The sequence below is a fragment of the Telopea speciosissima genome, chromosome 6 (assembly GCF_018873765.1).
Source record: "Telopea speciosissima isolate NSW1024214 ecotype Mountain lineage chromosome 6, Tspe_v1, whole genome shotgun sequence".
Lineage (NCBI taxonomy): Eukaryota > Viridiplantae > Streptophyta > Magnoliopsida > Proteales > Proteaceae > Telopea > Telopea speciosissima.
Genome location: NC_057921.1, coordinates 48,947,294 through 48,964,264, shown reverse-complemented (window position 1 = coordinate 48,964,264; position 16,971 = coordinate 48,947,294). Strand labels below are relative to the sequence as shown.

The window sequence follows — 16,971 nt, the reverse complement described above, 5'->3', positions numbered from 1 at the left end:
GTTTTTTGTGTGGGGGCACAGGCTGTGCCTAGACACATGGAGGTGAATGAAATGACCACTCTGCCCCCCTGAATGGCAGGCCCATAGGTCTCGTCGTAGGCTACGCTGCGATACAGAGAACATCAGCCCATTAATAAATAAAAAAATTAAGAATATAAATTATTAATTTTTAATAATAAAGTTATGAGACATTGAAAGATGCCAATAAAAATAATCCAATAATGCATCATAAATATACCACTGTCCAATGTAAAAGAGTAAATCTACACCCAAAGCTATTCACTTGCAGTCTTTGCACACGTACGTATGATCTAATTATTGTATCCCAGTCAAGGAATAAGGTCGACCCAGTCAAGGTCCTGATACTCTAGAAACAAAATAAGTCGCAACAAATTGCAAATTACAACTTTCTCATATTCATAAATTAATATCCCAACTTGTGAAGATTAGCAATATGAAACGTCTTGGATAGAAAGAGTGAATTTTCAATTTCCAACTTGAATCCTTCATGCATCCACCATTTTCCAATATAACATCTAAGAAGTCCAAAAATCATTCTTACAGGAAATGTGTTTTAAAAATTGGGTCAACTTTGAATTCCCTAACAAGTTCAAATGACTAAAAGCTCCAAAATTTCACATATGCTATTGTTTAGAATAAATGTAAGTAGTTCACATGTCAAATTTAACTGCCTTAGGTGTGATGTCTTTTAATCATGCAACACTTTTTTTAAGAAAAGGAAAAAAGAAGGAAAAAAAATTGTTCCTCTTTTTTTATATTTTATTTTTATTTTTATTTTTTCTTTTAGAGCAAAGACCCCAAGAGGGGGGGATTTATTAAACCTCATTGGGCACTGAACTAGCTACTTGTATTTCGATCCCTACGTTCCCTTTGTGACTTCTTTGTTTCTCACAAAGTTTTTGATAAGCTAACCCTGACCTGGTTCTTCTCTGTGTTTATTATCACATGTTATTTTATTTGGGATACTAGAAATAAGTACTATTTCTAGGGGAAGAAACTTGAACCCAATCGGAATATGAACTGCATTAATACTTGACTCAAGGAACTCAACATTTCCCCCCCCCCCTTGTACCCAGAACTCAGTTCAACTTACACCAATCCCTAGGAGCTCTTGCTGTTATCCCATACAGTACTCAGTTTCTACTGTCTTGTTTTGTGTTCTACTCAGGAGTAGGAGGCTCGGCATGGGCTTTTTTGCTTGTCCATCAAGGAGAGATCGTTTTGTCCTTGGCTGGAAGAATGGAAGCCGATCATGTGCTGGAGCCAGAACTGATGGTGATTTGGAATGGTATTCAGCAAGCTGCTGCTCATCGTTTCTGCTTGAAGGAAATCTGGTGCTCATCTAGTGATATTCTATCTATTCTCCCTAAGCTTACGGCAAAGCCATGGCCGTATTTTTTGATTCCATTGATATGGAATATTTTGGAATTGGCTCAGTTATGTAATTTTGTGTATATACCCAAGGATAGCTCTATTTTTTGTGGGCTAGCCGAGTTACTCGAATCAGTTCTTCTAACCTCTCTTGATGTTCAATCCCCCGCTGGGGGTCAGACTGCTGTAACCAATTATCTTTCTTACGTTAATTTAGTTTTTCTTTGCATAAAAAAAATATATATTGAGAAGATCGTCTGAAAATGAATTTTTCCAAATACCCTAACGAGGGAAACCAATAGCCACGATCTAAAAAGGGGCAAAACAACTCTGGAAACTCTAATATTCCTCTTTTTCCAAATCTCCCAAACAATTATAGCATGCACACTGAAGAACCTATGTTACTTCTTAATAGACTTGGGACACCGACCCACTTAGCCATCCAAACAAGAAAAAGGCAAATCGGCATATCTTGGTTGCTAATCGAAAAGAAATAGAGGAAGCAAACCAAGCCTGCTGAGCTAAAGGACAAAGTAGGAGAACATGCTCAACCGTTTCCGGGGTTTGACCACATCCAGGCAAAAAGTCCAATTGCACTACTATCTCTATCCTTCAAACTTGAAGCAAACTTGGAATAAGGTGAATATGCGTACTAACCAGTCTATAAGCTGATCTTACTGAGAAGGTACCTTTAGGATGAGGACCCCTGCAAAGATGAGATCTGATACCCATCTATATGGGCAATCCCCTAGTGGAGGAGACTACACAATATATCTATCTATCTATGGGTCCTCCAAATCTAGATATCTCTACCAGATCCCACCAACCACTATAGTCTTTTTTGGAGCAAATTCCTACCTTTTAAAATGCAATTTTTTTTTTTTTTATTTCACTTGACTTTGATAAAAAAGAAAAGCATAGACTTAGACTTGAATTTAATGCATGTTTGGGTAAACTTGTGGGGTTTATTGCAAATATTTTAAGGGATAAGGTTCTCTGAGACAACCAAAGAGGGTACACAAGCACCCTCTCATTCTATCTCTTTCTTCTTCACATGAAATGACATTTTTGTGCCCTATATAATACACCATTTTGTCGCTCCTCATTTGTGCGGTCTCTATGTTGCTATTTTAATTTCATACGACATGAGTTTTTAAATATGAGGAACCCTAGGAATCCCAAGAGTTACTGAAATATATCTTGGATGTAACATTCCTTCCTCTAGTGGGTAAAATATTCATTTGGGAGAGGGTTCTTGAACAAGTTTTCTTCTCTTTTTTTTATATGATTTTTTTTCTCTCTCCTTAATAAAAGGAAAAAAAGTTCTCTCTACCGGCAGAGGACGATACAATAGCACCCGCTCTCTCTGTCTCACTCCTCACATGAAATGATATCACTGTTCTCCTAAGTATGAAAACTTTTTGGCGCACTTCATTGGTGTGCTCCCATGCCCTCGGCTCAAAAAACCTTCTCTAAAAAATTAATGGAAAATAGATCACTACCCAATCACGTTTCCGTGCACCCACACACAAGGGGGTGAAATGACCTCCACACAGACCACACCGCTATGGTTGAATGCCCCTATGCGCCCCCCCCTCCCCATTAGCCTTGTATTGGTCCGGGCCTCCGGGGGCCCATGTGACCGGACAGCTAGCAAACCCTTTCTTAAAATTAATATGAAAAATAAGGAGAGAGTTTTTTGTCTGGAAGCGTGCCCCTACTCCAGCACGGGCCAATGGAGCATCAATAGAGGTAGAATTTCTGAATTTTATGAGGGGTGGTGTGATCATTTCCAGGAATCTGTTGGATCATTGCACAGTTGCCAACATGGGTACGGCGCTTGCTAAGAGGTTTTTCCTACGTTCGTTTACTCTCGTTTTTCCATTCTTTTCCCCCAATTTTTTCTTTTACCGTTGGAGTGACGCCTATTGCTTCCTTCGTCGGGGGTATCAGAATATTTCTCACAAAGAAACCCATCAAGTGAGATCACCCAAATCTACTTCCACTCAATCTGCCGGAACTCACGAATTTTCTCTCATCTGTTAATGTCGCTGACTCTCTGTGTTATGGTAGATAATTGGTGGATTCCAAGTCTTCTCAGTTCGGTAGAAGCTTGAAAATTTTAGTCTAATTACTTCTATTTTTCCCCTTAAATCTCTCTACCTTAATCCCAGTAGTAAATATAATATTCAACATTCTTGTCTGCATTCATACTCGAATTTTCCTTCGAGTTTCGTTTCTCTTGGATGGCGTTTTCGCACACGACTCTTTGGAAAGTGACTGATAATAGAGCTGCCTTCCCGTTTCCTCCAAGTATTCGCTATGAATTTTGGGCTATTGGGTTTCTTTCAGGGAGCTTAACTTGTTAAGTTTACTACTAGTGAGGAGTAGGGGAGGTGTTCTTTCTCTACCTTTTTTATTATTGAATCTGTTTGGTTCTTCTAGATTTATTTTCATTTGATGTTTTGTTGCCACAATGATTGTTTGATTATTGGGTTTCCTTTTAAATGGCTCCCTCTTTTTCTTTTCTGAGTTTGTAGGTTTACTTGGTTTTCATTTCTTCATTGCTCTGGATATTGTTTTGGGTTTTCTTGTTAAGAATACCCTTGGTCAGTAAGATTGATAAGTTGTTGAATTTTTCTGTGATTTGCATTTCTCTCTTTCGGTCTTTTTCTTTTTCATTGATAAGCGTTTGATTCCTGTTTCTTCGTTTATGTGCTTCTTCTCCTCCCCAGCAGGAAATATCTTTTATTCGGTTTTCTCTTCTTTTGGGCTTTCCTGTTCTAAATGGTTTTTAGTATTCTTGGTGTTGTTTCTTGATTTTGTGTTTTTTTCCTCTTCGGTTTATTGTTCTGGTCAAGGAAGTTGGGATAATGAGAGGTAAAGGGGGAGCATCAGGAAACTACTTTATATTGAACACTGGGGCTAAAATCCCAGTTGTAGGTCTTGGAACATGGCAAAGTGGAGGAGACCTCTGCGTTGAAGCTGTAAAAACGGCCTTGAAGGTTGGTTACCGTCATATAGACTGTGCCCATCTTTATGGGAATGAGATTGAGGTTGGGGAAGCACTGGCTGAAGCTTTCAAGGGTGGCCTCAAGAGAGAGGAATGTTTCTTGACTTCTAAGCTGTACTGTGGTACTAATTCTATCAAGAGAATTGACAATTCTGTTAGAGTTTCACTTCAGAACCTTGGAGTATCGTACTTGGATCTCTATTTGGTACATTGGCCCGAGTGTTCAGCTTTTGGTGATGCTACTGATCCTCCTTGGAAGTCAGGGACCGAGTATAGGCAATTTTTGCTCAGATTGAAGCCAACATGGAAAGCAATGGAGGCTCTAGTGGAGTTGGGTCTGGTTCGAGCTATTGGTGTTAGTAATTTCAGTCTTCAGCAGATAGAAGAATTGCTTAAATTTGCAAAGATTGTACCAGCTGTGAATCAGGTTATCCGTTATTTCTTTTATTTGATATTTAGGAATTGAATATACTACACAAAATTTATGCTTGGGATGATGATCGCTGTGTATATGCTTTAAAATTCAGATACATGGGACAATATCTATCTTTGAATTCACCTTATACCACTCAAACCTTATCAGTACTGATAATCTAGACACTAGTTGTTCTGTACACCTAAATTGTGAGTTAACCATGTATACCTGGGACAATATCTATCTTTGAATTCATCACCATCCATTTGTCAGATACATATGTTCTATTAAACTATAAGTCTGTAAATCTCATCTCACTTCCTCAACAACATCCTTTTCAGCCATTTATTTGTCTTTTTTATAAATTCTCAACTCGCATCTAATCAATCCACTGGTTACATAATTGATCCTTCAGGTCCTTGAAAATTCAATGATTGTTTTCTCCACATGATCACTAGTAAAAAATGTTGCAAAATGGGCAAAAAGGGGGCATTTTCTGTATCATTGCTTTTTTTCTTTTCTCAACCTAGGCCATCATCTCCATCATTGTCTAAGGCCTATCCAACTAACTGCTCAGGGTTTCCTTTGCGAATTTCTCTCAATGTTCCCCAATACCGGGTTCATCTGCAAAAGAACTCCCAGACTGATGTCAGCCTAATTCAGTCTTCTCTTGTCCGGGCTTGGGTTGGTAATGCAACTATGCAAGTCAAGAATTTAATGACTATGGAGGTTTTCTTTTTCTTGGCTTCATTGGTTAAAACTTGGTTGAGCTCTATTTTATTGCCTGTTTATTTGGATCTCATTATCTGGACCAATAGCCCCAAGAATTGAATCCAAAAATCGTAAAATCTAATCAATCTCTGGAGTTCAGTCTCATGTACAAGTTCAGGGTGTATTTAGCAAAGAAGCCCATTTTTAGGAAAGTAAAAAAAAAATAATAAATAAAATCATAATTACCCTTCATTATGACTTCTGAATTGCATGTTGTTCAGATGCTTCCACATCAATCTTGTTTGACCTAGAAATGGTTTGGAATATTCTTTTACTCTTATACTTGTAGAGAATTTCATCTTGTGGTAAAAGTTATATTTAACAAATAATAATGTACATCAATTGAAGCTTTGGATCCAGGTTTTTCTTGACTTATATATGATTGGTTTATGATAGGTGGAGTTGCACCCTTTCTGGAGGCAGGATGAACTTGTAAGATTTTGTCAATTGAAAGGAATCCATGTCTCTGCACACACTCCTTTAGGTGTTCCTGCTTCCGTCCCTGGACCGTCAGATAGTGGATCATCAGGTGGTGAAGATGAGCCTGGGACACCTCGGATATCATTCCGAAGGTCCAGATCAGTACATGGGCCCATGTTGAAATTGTCTGTTGTTGCAGAAATTGCGGATCGCCATAAAAAGACACCTGAGCAGGTATATTTACTCAACTTATAATATTTCCTTGTAGCCATATTAATTCCTTGAAAGTTGAAACTATAATATAGTTTACATACCTCTTGTGTTGTTTATGTACATTTGCTCCTTTTAGTACACTTCCTTTTACCCTAATTAGGTAACAATGTGGTCTGGAAATGGCCTCTCTGCAAAAGCAGGGGTAAGGCTGTGTATATTATGACCTTCCCCAGACCCCGCAGTGGTGGGCGCCTCGTGCACTGGGCACACCCTTTTAGGTATCAATGGGGACATTCTAAGTCAAATTTCTTTCTTTTAACTTTTTTATATTATCTGAAACTTGACTTATCCTTTGCAGATTTGGAAGCAAAATGAAATATGACTTGCCTAATGCTTATGAAAACAACATCTCTAGGTGATCTGTTAGACTTGGCATGGATGCAACTCTGTATGAGTTGACTCAGTTTTGGAAGAGGGGGGATTTTAAAATTCATGTTATATGAATAGTACTGCTGATATCGCTGTTATAATTAAAGTTTGAAGACCATACCTTGAATTTGGGTTAATTTATGCATTTATGCTGGCAAATATTCAGTAGGCATAGAAACTAAGCTTGGTTTTGGTATTTGGATGGCGAGTTTCACGCAAAATTCCTGGATTTGATGTATTCAGAAAAGGACAAGAAGAGATAAGGGGAAGGGGAAGTAGAAATAACTATTCATTAGATGGATGAATGCATATCAAACCTTAATGCTACTGCGTCATCTTTTCTATGCTACCAAATATTTAGTAGGCACAGAAATTAAGCTTGGTTTTGGTGCTCGGATGGCGGGTTTCACGCCAAAATTCCTGGCTTTGATGTACTCAGAAATGGACTAGAAGAGATAAGGTAAGTTGATTTAATATTTGTATACATCACAGGCATCCTCTTGAAAGCAGCATGATAGATAATTGGAGGTGAAGTTGATTTATATAATCCCTCATAACAAGGTTTGATATTTATCACTATTATACATTCAACCTGGAAATTGAGGCTTTTAGATTAGTAGAACGAAGACAGAATATAAGATGTGTAATTTTAGTCACACTATGATGGATACTAACATGGTGCGAATTGAGGAAAGAGAGATACCATAAAATGGCTATTTTAGATATCTGTGGTCAATCTTAAATAAAGAAGGTGACATAGATGATGATGTTTCACAAAAAATTGGTGGTATGGATTAAGTGGAGGGGTGCGTCCGGAGTGATGTGTGACTAACGTATTCCTTTAAAGCTTAAAGGAAAGTTCTATAGAACTGTTGTACAACCGGCCATGATGTATGGGGGGCAGTATGTTGGGCAGTTAAGAAGTGTCATGTTGAGAAACTATGTGTAGCAGAGATGAGGATGTTAAGATAGATATGCAGAAAAACTAGGAAGGATAAAATAAGGAATGAACGTATTAGAACTGACATGGGAGTTGCCCCAATCAATGACAAGCTCAAAGAGAGTCGTTTGAGGTGGTATGGTCATGTTCAACGGAGGCCTAGGGACGCCCCAGCAAGGAGGAGTGATATGATTTCGATTGAAAGAGCTAAAAGAACTAGGGGCGGAGCTAAAATGACCATAGGAGAAGTTGTGAGGAAGGACATGCATAGTCTAGGTTTTGTACCAAGTATGACCTCAGATAGAGTCTATGGGAGGGCAAGGATCCATGTAACAGACCCCATTTAAATGAAATCCTCTTGACTTGCTGGACTGTGCTTCTGCCCTCTTACTTCCATCTTTCGTCTTTCATTTGTCATTTTCCATTTTTCATTTCACATCTCATTTTCTAACCCTCTTTCCCCATCTCTTCATTCCCCTTTTTTGTTTAGACCTCAGTTTTCTCTACTTTGTTTTGTTGGATCCATGTAGGCGACCCCATTAAGTTGGGATAAGTCTGAGTTTGTTGTTGTATACATTCAAACTGGGGAAAAAAATCAAAACATGGATGGTATACATTCTTATGAGTTATGCCAAATTTGTAAAGATAAAGTGCAAAAAGATATTTAAGCAATTTCTATATTTGCATAGCATATATATAATGTAGAGCTAGGTCTCAAGCAGGATACTATCAACCCAACCTACATTAGAATCTTTCAATTCATAGAAGAAATAACACACTGCCACTACAGGACTCTTGGTTTGGCAAAGAATGGGTTAACAACCAGATAAAATCACAAAATCATGAATTAGTAACCCAGCCCTTGGATGGGGATGATCTTCTAGTCGAAGGTAGAACTCCCTAGGTGGGAAGAACTCCTAAAAATCCCAGCCCATTCTGTTGGCCAGATGTTGAGATGTGAAGGAGTTTCAAAACTAGAAAGTAAACCAAAATTAGCAACTAGAGTGCTCTGATGGGGCTGATACCTTAACAGAAGATAGGCCTCTTAGGGTTGGATAACACCTCAAAAATTCAGCCAAGATCGAGGGCTGGATTAACAGATAAATGGAACTTCAGAATTAGAAACTAAACTCAGAAATTGGTAACTCACAGAACCTGCTTGTTCATCCATCAGAGGGCTTCTATTACCATCGAATGGGGACCCTATGAAGGGTATTAAACAGCCAAAAGAGGCCTGTGATGATGGTTGGATCTGTAGTTCCAGGTCCTCGAAAATCTCTGCAGAAATCTCCAATAACAGTGAGCCGCAGGATTGAAGATATGATTCTCAGGTTTTCTTCGTGATTGGAACTGGAAGGGTGGATGTTCAACAACTCCAGCACAACCAGTAGCACCTTCGATTGCCTCTCTTAAGCCTTTAGTTGCAGGTCCAACTGAAACTAGAAAGTAGAATCGATGAAGGGAAAAAGAAGGGGGTAGGGATAGATGGTTCAAGTCTCTCATTTTCACCTCGAGGTCTCTCACCTCGCATAGGACTCTCTCCTACACTACTGCCTCTCATGGTATTCATGGTTAACAAAACAGTTTTTTTGTCATTCATTTAATATAATGGCCCATAGGAGCCCATTCTCTTTATTTATAATGCTTAACATAGTCATTACAAAATTAGTTACTCCCAATAGCGTGGGGAGGTTGCTTGGCTGCCAATAAAACTGAAAAAAGAAACTAAAATAAAAATAGAAATTTGTTGGAAAAATAGAAACTCTAGCTATTGACTCAACAACAATGCAAGAGAATAGAAACTAGGGATATGATATTGGTAGCATCTAGTCTTAGCCAGCTGTCAATATTGGTCCCCACAATACTGTGCACGTGAAAAGTGTTTTGGTCCTTTTCTTTTTCATGCTTTGATCTATATCAACTCTCTCCCACTTAAAAGAAACTCGACCTCAAGTTTTAGACATTTGAACGATCAACTTGGTGTGATGACGGTCAAGCTTCAGTCGGTAACAGAACTCCTGCAACTTTTGGAATTGAGGAATGTAATCTTCGAGGAGGGGAGTTTTCTCTTCGAAGAACTTCAGTGGCATGAACTCTATGTGCTCAACCTCTGAATCAATATGAACTGTGAATTTCATATCCTTAGAATCCTCAACTTTGGGAACTAGCTCATCAAAGAGTTGAGATACATACTCCATTTCTTCAAGGACAGTAACAAGCTTGTTGATGATTTCCTGTGGAGTGTTCTCGACTGCTACATCAGCTATCACCATTTCAGTTGTGTCTACCTTGATATCTTTGACATAGACCTCTTTGGTAGGACCTTCTTTCGCTGGCTGTTTCTTAGCTACAAATTGTAAAATCTGTTGGGGCATGGTTTGGGCAGCTCTAAGCTTTGTCTTCATCAGTGGTATGTTGAGTGGATTAAGCACTAAAGACTTGCCCTTAAAGTTAAAGAACACTGATTCTTGGTACCTCCACCAGCACATTATTATTGTACATTCATGGTCGTCCAAACAAAACATATGTCAACACCATGGGTATGACGTCACACCATACATCCTCTTCATAACCACCCTTAAGTGGTACTGAACACCGTAGATAATTGTTGTTGAGAAGTGAAACTTTGTAAAGTTGCGGATGTGCCTCCGTTTTCAGTTTTCCCTCCATGATAAAAGCTTGTGAGACAACATTTACACAGCTTTCTCAGTCCATACCTTGAGATGTCATCGGTCCACTAGTCATCCGAGTGTAGAATATGCAATGACATCGCCAATCTTCTCTCTATGCTTCAGCGACCAGAATTCAGTTCACGACATTAACCTTATAGAGATCTTCCTTATTGTCATCATCTAGAGTATTATTATATTTCTCACTGTCAAGGGCTGCATTAATAGCGCAATCATCATCTACTTGGGGTTCGGTGTTCACAGACTTGTTTTCGGGGTTGGATTCAATGGCTGCAATGAGTGAATTAGTTTTGCAATGTTGCTCCATATTGCACATTCTTTTAGGCAATTGTCGTATCATCTCAACAAGAGGAAGATCAGTTTCCAAAACCAGGTTTGGGGTGTTGGAACTCCCCTCAGCCATGGCTCTGATATCAAATAATGTAGAGCTAGTGATGCAGAATGATCACCAAATAGGGCTTATTTCTTTAGAAATAGGCCTAGGGTTGGGTTATATCCATGTTGAGCCTTTGTTCCCAAGGGTTTTTATGTAATAGGCCACTTTAATGAGCCTAAACTAGGGGTACTTAGGTTGCATACGGGATTAGCCCAATACTTAGTTATTTTTATGTTTTTAGATTGAACCGGTTTAGATTTGGTTGCATCCAAGTGGTTCAATGGGTCTAATTTAAGTGAAGTGTTCCTATTGGTTAATAGGTTCTTATATCCTATTGGCTAGTATGGAATCTTCACTTAAGTTAATTGTTCTAAGTTAGATTCTTTTATTTTTAAGTTAGTAGGGGTAGTTAAGTCATTACACTGTTTTAAGTAATTAATTAGACTTAAACCTCTCCCTTCCACGTTTTTGTGAAGGAGAGGTATTTAATTTGTAGTAGGAATTGGCCTATGGCCTTATTATAAATATAAGAGATCGTGGGAGACTCCCCCACAATTGAAATTTGAAAAAAAAACCCTGTTTGCTGCTGCTGCTCCTTGCTCTTCAAGAGTGTTTGCATCCTTGTGGGTACATCAAGGTAGAAGGGTGGGTGGAATCCTGCGACTCCTTACGCCGCGACGGCTGGGAGGGTCTCTCATTCGAAGGTGGCTTCATCCTTCTTCAATCAAGCTGCTGCCAGTGGAATCTAGTAGTAAGTTTGCTCTTTAATTTCTGTTTTTCCATTCATTCTCCCTCCCTATCGATTTCCCTTAAACCCTAGATCATCTAGGTTATTTTTAATACTCATCACCCATCTGAATTCAATCAGATTCAGACCATAGCTCCATCACACCCCTGCCTATACTCGATCTCAGTTGCTGCCCCTTTCCATCACTCCAAACCCTAACTCCCCATTAATCACTATAAACCTAAGAAACTCTAATTTCAGTCCAGACCTATTCAGCCATCAGAAAACCTTCCTGCCGCAGCCAAACCTTCCCCCTAATCCCTCTAACACTCGACCTTAACCCCTGCCCCTGAATCCTACTGTAAACCCTAGTTTTGGCTATTTTCCTACTTTTAAAAACCCGAAACCCTAACCCTAAATCTGCATAATTTTGAAACCTAACCAAATCCAGATATTTTTATATCATTATGACCCTCTAAACCTGCAGATTGAAACCCTATAAACCCCATTCCCAAATTCCCATCCCAAACCCTAATTTTGCCCTAAAACTGCCCCTAATCAGCCCTAAACAGCAGGCTTAACCAGAGCTTGATTCTACCTGGCTCCTAGTAGGATTATTTCCTATTCTAGGACTACATTAGCTAGGTCTCAAGTAGGCTATCGGCCCAACTTATAATAGGATCTTTCAGTTCATAGAAGAAATAGCACACTGCCACTACAGGACTGTTGGTCGGGCAGAGAATGGGTTAACAACCAGATAAAATCACAAATTCATGAATTAGTAATCCATCCCTTGGATGGGGATGATCTTCTAGTCGAAGGTAGAACTCCTAGGTGGGAAGAACTCCTGAAAATCCCAGTCCATTCTGTTGGCCAGATGTTGAAATGTGAAGGAGTTTCAAAACTAGAAAGAAAACCAAAATTAGCAACTAAAGTGCTCTGATGGGGCTGATACCTCAACAGAAGATAGGTCTCTTAGGGTTGGATAACACTTCAAAAATTCAGCCAAGGTTAACAAATATCAATGAAACTTCAGAATTTGAAACCAAACTCAGAAATTAGTAACTCATAGAACCTGCTTGTTCAACCATCAGATGGGGTTTCTATTACCATTGAAAGGGACCTTATGAAGGGTATTAAACAGCCATAAGATGGGCCTGTGATGATGGTTGGATCTTGAGTTCCAGGTCCTTGAAAATCTCTGCAGAAATCTCCAATAACCATGGGCCGCAAGGATGGGGATTTTTCTTCTTCTAAATTGGAACTGGAAGGGTGGATGTTCAACAACTCCAGCACAACCAATAGCACCTTTGATTGCTTCTCTTAAGCCTTTAGTTGCAGGTCCAACAGAAACTATAAAGTAGAATCGATGAAGGGAAGAAGGAGGGATATGATTAGATGGTTCGAATCTCTCACTCTTACCTAGGCATCTCACCTCACATAGGACTAGTGGTTAACAAACCATTTTTTTTTCCAAATCATAGGAGTCCATTCTCTTTATTTATGATGCTTAACATATTCATTACATAATTAGCAACTCCCAATAGCGTGGGGAGCTTGCTTGGCTGCCATTAGAACTGAAAAAAAGAAACTAACATAAAAATAGAAACTTGCTGGAAACATAGGAACTCAAGCTATTGGCTCAATAACAAAGCAAGATTATAGAAACTACTGAAATAGCAACTAGGGATATGATATTGACAGCATCTAATCTTAGCCAGTTGTCGTTATTGGGCCCCACAGGGTGACAACCCTGTTCACGTGAATAATAACCTCATGAATAGTATTCTCGTGAACAGTGTTTTGGTTTTTCTTCTTCATGCTTCGATCTACATCAACTCTCCCCCACTTAAAAGAAACTCAACCTTTACTTTTAGACATTCGAACAATCACCTTGGTGTGATGAAGGTCAAGCTTCAGTGATCAGTCCATAACAGAACTCTGACAACTCTTGGAAGTGGGAAATATAATCTTTGAGGCGGGGAGTTTTCTCTTTGAAGAACTTCGGTGGCATGATGAAATCTATGAGCACAACCTCTGAATCAATATCAACTGTGAATTGTGAATTCCATATCCTCAAGAGTCCTCAACTTTGGGAACTTTCTCATCAAAGATTTGAGATACAGACTCCCATCTCTTCGAGGACAGTAACAGCTTGTTGATGATTTCTTGTGGAGTGTTCTCGACCACTACATCATCTATCACTGTTTAAGTTTTGTCTACCTTGATGTCTTCGACGTAGAACTCTTCGGTAGGACCTTCTTTTGCTGGATATTTCTTAGCTACAGATAGTAAAATCTGTTGGCGCTTGGCTTGGGACAACTCTAAGATTTGTCTTAACCATCGGTATGTTTAGTGGATTAAGTACTAAAGGATTGCCCTTGAAGTCAAATAAACACTGATTCTTGCTGCCTCCCACCAGCACATTATATCGTACATCCATGGTTGTCCAAACAAAACATCTGTCAACATCATGGTATGATGTCACACCATACATCCTCTTCATAATCACCCTACTTCAGTGGTACCAAACACCGTAGATAAACTTCCAATTTGTTGTTGTTGAGAAGTGAATCTTTGCAAGGTTGTGGATGCATCTCCGTATTCAGTTTTCCATCCATGACAAAAGCTTGCGAGACAATGTTTACAGCTCCCACTGTCCATTATAACCTGAGATGTCATTGGTCCACTGGTCATCTGAGTGTAGAATATGCAATGACATCACCAATCTTCTCTCCTTGCTTCAGCAACCAAAATTTGGTTCACAATATTAACCTTATAGATATGTTGATATCTTCATTATTTTTGTCCTCTAGAGTAGTACCGTTTTCTTCACCATCAAGGGCTGCGTTAATAGCATAGTCATCATCTACTTGGGGTTCACAGACTTTCTTTTCAGGGTTGGATTCAATTGCTGCACTAACTGAATTAGTGTTGCAATGTTTCTCCATATTGTACATTCTTTCAGGCAATTGTCATATCATCTCAACAAGAGGAAGATCAGTTTCCAAAACCTGGTTTGGGGTGTTCGAACATCCATCAGCCATGGCTCTGATACCAAATAATTTAGAGCTAGGTCTCAAGTAGGCAACTATAAACCCAACCTCCAATAGAATCTTTCAATTCATAAAAGAATTAACACACTGCCACTACAGGACTGTTGGTTGGGCAGAGAATGTTTTAACAACCAGGTAAAATCACAAATTCATGAATTAGTAACCCAACCCTTGGATGGGGATGATCTTCTAGTCAAAGGTAGACTCCTAGGTGGGAATAACTACTAAAAATCCCGGCCAATTCTGTTGGTTAGATGTTGAGATGTGAAGGAGTTTCAAAATTAGAAACAACAATGCCTTATCCCAACTAAATGGGATCGGCTACATGGATCCTTGCCCTCCAATCAGCTCTATTCGAGGTCATACTTGATACAAAGCCTAAGCTATCCTTGTCTTTCCTCACCACCTATCCTAAGGTAATTTTAGGTCTGCCCCTGGCTTTTTTAGTTACTTCAATCTGAATCAAATCACTCCTCCATACTGGAGCATCCAAAGGCCTCCGTTGAACATGGTCATACCACCTCAAATGACTTTCTCGTAGCTTATCATGTATTGGAGCTACTCCCAAATCATCTCTAATACGATCATTCCTTACTCTATCCTTCCTAGCTTTGCCACTCATCCATCTCAACATCCTCATCTCCACTACACTGAGTTTATCTAAATTATGTTTCTTAACTGCCCAATATTCCACACCATACATCATAGCCGGTCATATGACTATCTTATAAAATTTTCCTTTTAAGTTTTGTGACCAATCTCAATTAGATGGCCCACCGTATATGGGATTTTCCTCTTGGGTTTCAATTGTTACTGTTGAACTCCTGTTGAGCTTACATCCCTAGACTAGACAAACATTTTTCTGAGATGTCAGATCAATCTCAATATTAAGCATAGTTTTTTTTTTGGTAAAATATTAAAGAAGAGGTGGAAAACATATCCACCATATTTGAGCCCTAGACAAATTGCTACGTGCAGCTATTGATATTATGATGTAATGGATTCCACATTCCAGTTAAGGGCTTGCTGCAAGCGACTCCAAATATTTTTCCCTTCGTTTGTATGTTCCCCAAATTTCCTGTTTTTACAAACTGTAATCCACACATGAATGCATAAAATATTTATGGAAATTTAGCTGTGAAAAACAGGTACTTGAGATAAGTGGACTGTCATTGGAGTAGTTCACTGATCGGGACACTGGTATCGGAAATTAAGTTATATTTGGGTGTTGTAGTTCTTTTTTTTTCATTCCGTTTACATTTGTGCTTTGATCTGTAGGTCATTCTTCGCTGGGGACTGCAAAGAGGAACCATTGTCCTGCCTTGCAGCCTGAATCCTGAAAGGATTATAAAAAACATAGATATCTTCAATTGGTCCCTATCAGATGATGAATGGAACCAGTTGAACAGGATTGAACCACAGGTATGCCTCTTCGGGAACTGGCCTGTTAGTTCATCTGACAGTGGCTTCTTCTCTGGTAGCGGTGGATTGTTCTCTGGAAGTAGTCCTCTCCAAGCTGTGAATGAAATGGAAGATGATGTTGAATCCAATACTTGACTGATGATAAAATAATGTTGAGACATTAAATGATAAAGTGGGATCATCTCATTTTTTCTGCTTGTAAAATTTTCATTTTTCTCTTCCAATATCTCTTCTGTAAAACAAATACATGTCCCTAATGGAGGGAAATAGTGATAGTATTGCACTCTCAAGGTAGGAAAGAATGGAAAATATTGTGTTGCGCGTAATCATGAATTTAATGTAACATTTTGGCAGAAATGCTTATTCCCCTCTGAATATTCAATTGACTATCTCTTTTTGGTTTCTTTTATTTTTTTTCTGTAGGGGCTCTTTGTTTTCAAGGTGTGATTTTGTAGATGTGAAGTCAGTTGGGTTTGCATTTTTCTGTTTCTTCCTGAGCCTGTAGACTGCTTGAATGGTATCTTCTTTTGCTTCATATTTTAGTGAAATATATTTTCATCAAAAGAGGAGAAAAGAAAGGAGGTGGGTGAGAGAGAGAGAAAGAACTGAATGGTTGTGCATGCTGAGCTGGTTCTGTTGGTTCAAACACCCCCCCCCCCCCCCAGTCTACCATTTAAATTTGGTTTAGATTCTGCGTGGGCTTGGGTCTGGTTTTTCTCAACTTTACATTACCCTTCCAACTGGTTTGCTGTAGGGGGGTCATATTGGTCGGTTTAGGTCGGGCTGACCGCTGACCTATTATACCCTTAGCAAATATTGGGTCAGACCGAAACCAAACAATAAGTCAATTGGTCCTTCAAATCAAAACCGAAACTGATTATCGGTCTGGTTCATTTCAGTTTCTTTTCAGCTTCGGTTGTTGGATCCTTGTAGCTTATATGTTATCACTAAATAAAAATCAATATAATTAGTATGTAAACTTCAATTAGCATCATAAATTGAGTTCCTATATATCTATATACAACATGTATCTTATTTTTAGCAGTTATAATCAATTATAACTTAACAATTAAGTATATAAATAAAAAAAGGTTCGTACCAAAAAAA

At 38.9% G+C, this 16,971-nt stretch overlaps 1 protein-coding gene and 1 long non-coding RNA gene across 2 annotated transcripts; both read left to right on the top strand.

Moving 5' to 3' along the window:
* The first annotated feature begins 3,683 nt into the window (after positions 1 to 3,683).
* LOC122665170 lies at positions 3,684 to 4,129 on the top strand. The gene is made up of 2 exons (XR_006333450.1): positions 3,684 to 3,772; positions 3,933 to 4,129. It is a non-coding gene; the product is annotated as an uncharacterized LOC122665170 (long non-coding RNA).
* A 26-nt stretch (positions 4,130 to 4,155) lies between these two features.
* Positions 4,156 to 16,000, top strand: LOC122665169 (aldo-keto reductase family 4 member C10-like). The gene is made up of 3 exons (XM_043861243.1): positions 4,156 to 4,832; positions 5,988 to 6,245; positions 15,721 to 16,000. The coding sequence occupies exons 1-3, from the start codon at positions 4,266 to 4,268 to the stop codon at positions 15,997 to 15,999; spliced, it is 1,104 nt and encodes a 367-aa protein (XP_043717178.1). The 5' UTR covers positions 4,156 to 4,265; the 3' UTR covers position 16,000.
* Positions 16,001 to 16,971: the final 971 nt, after the last annotated feature.

What these genes read in the sequence shown, in the direction of transcription:
- LOC122665169 (XM_043861243.1), top strand. Translation starts at nt 4,266, where the DNA reads ATGAGAGGTAAAGGGGGAGCATCAGGAAACTACTTTATATTGAACACT. An exon ending in TTGTACCAGCTGTGAATCAG is followed by an intron (nt 4,833 to 5,987) that starts GTTATCCGTTAT and finishes GGTTTATGATAG; the next exon opens with GTGGAGTTGCACCCTTTCTG. An exon ending in ATAAAAAGACACCTGAGCAG is followed by an intron (nt 6,246 to 15,720) that starts GTATATTTACTC and finishes TTTGATCTGTAG; the next exon opens with GTCATTCTTCGCTGGGGACT.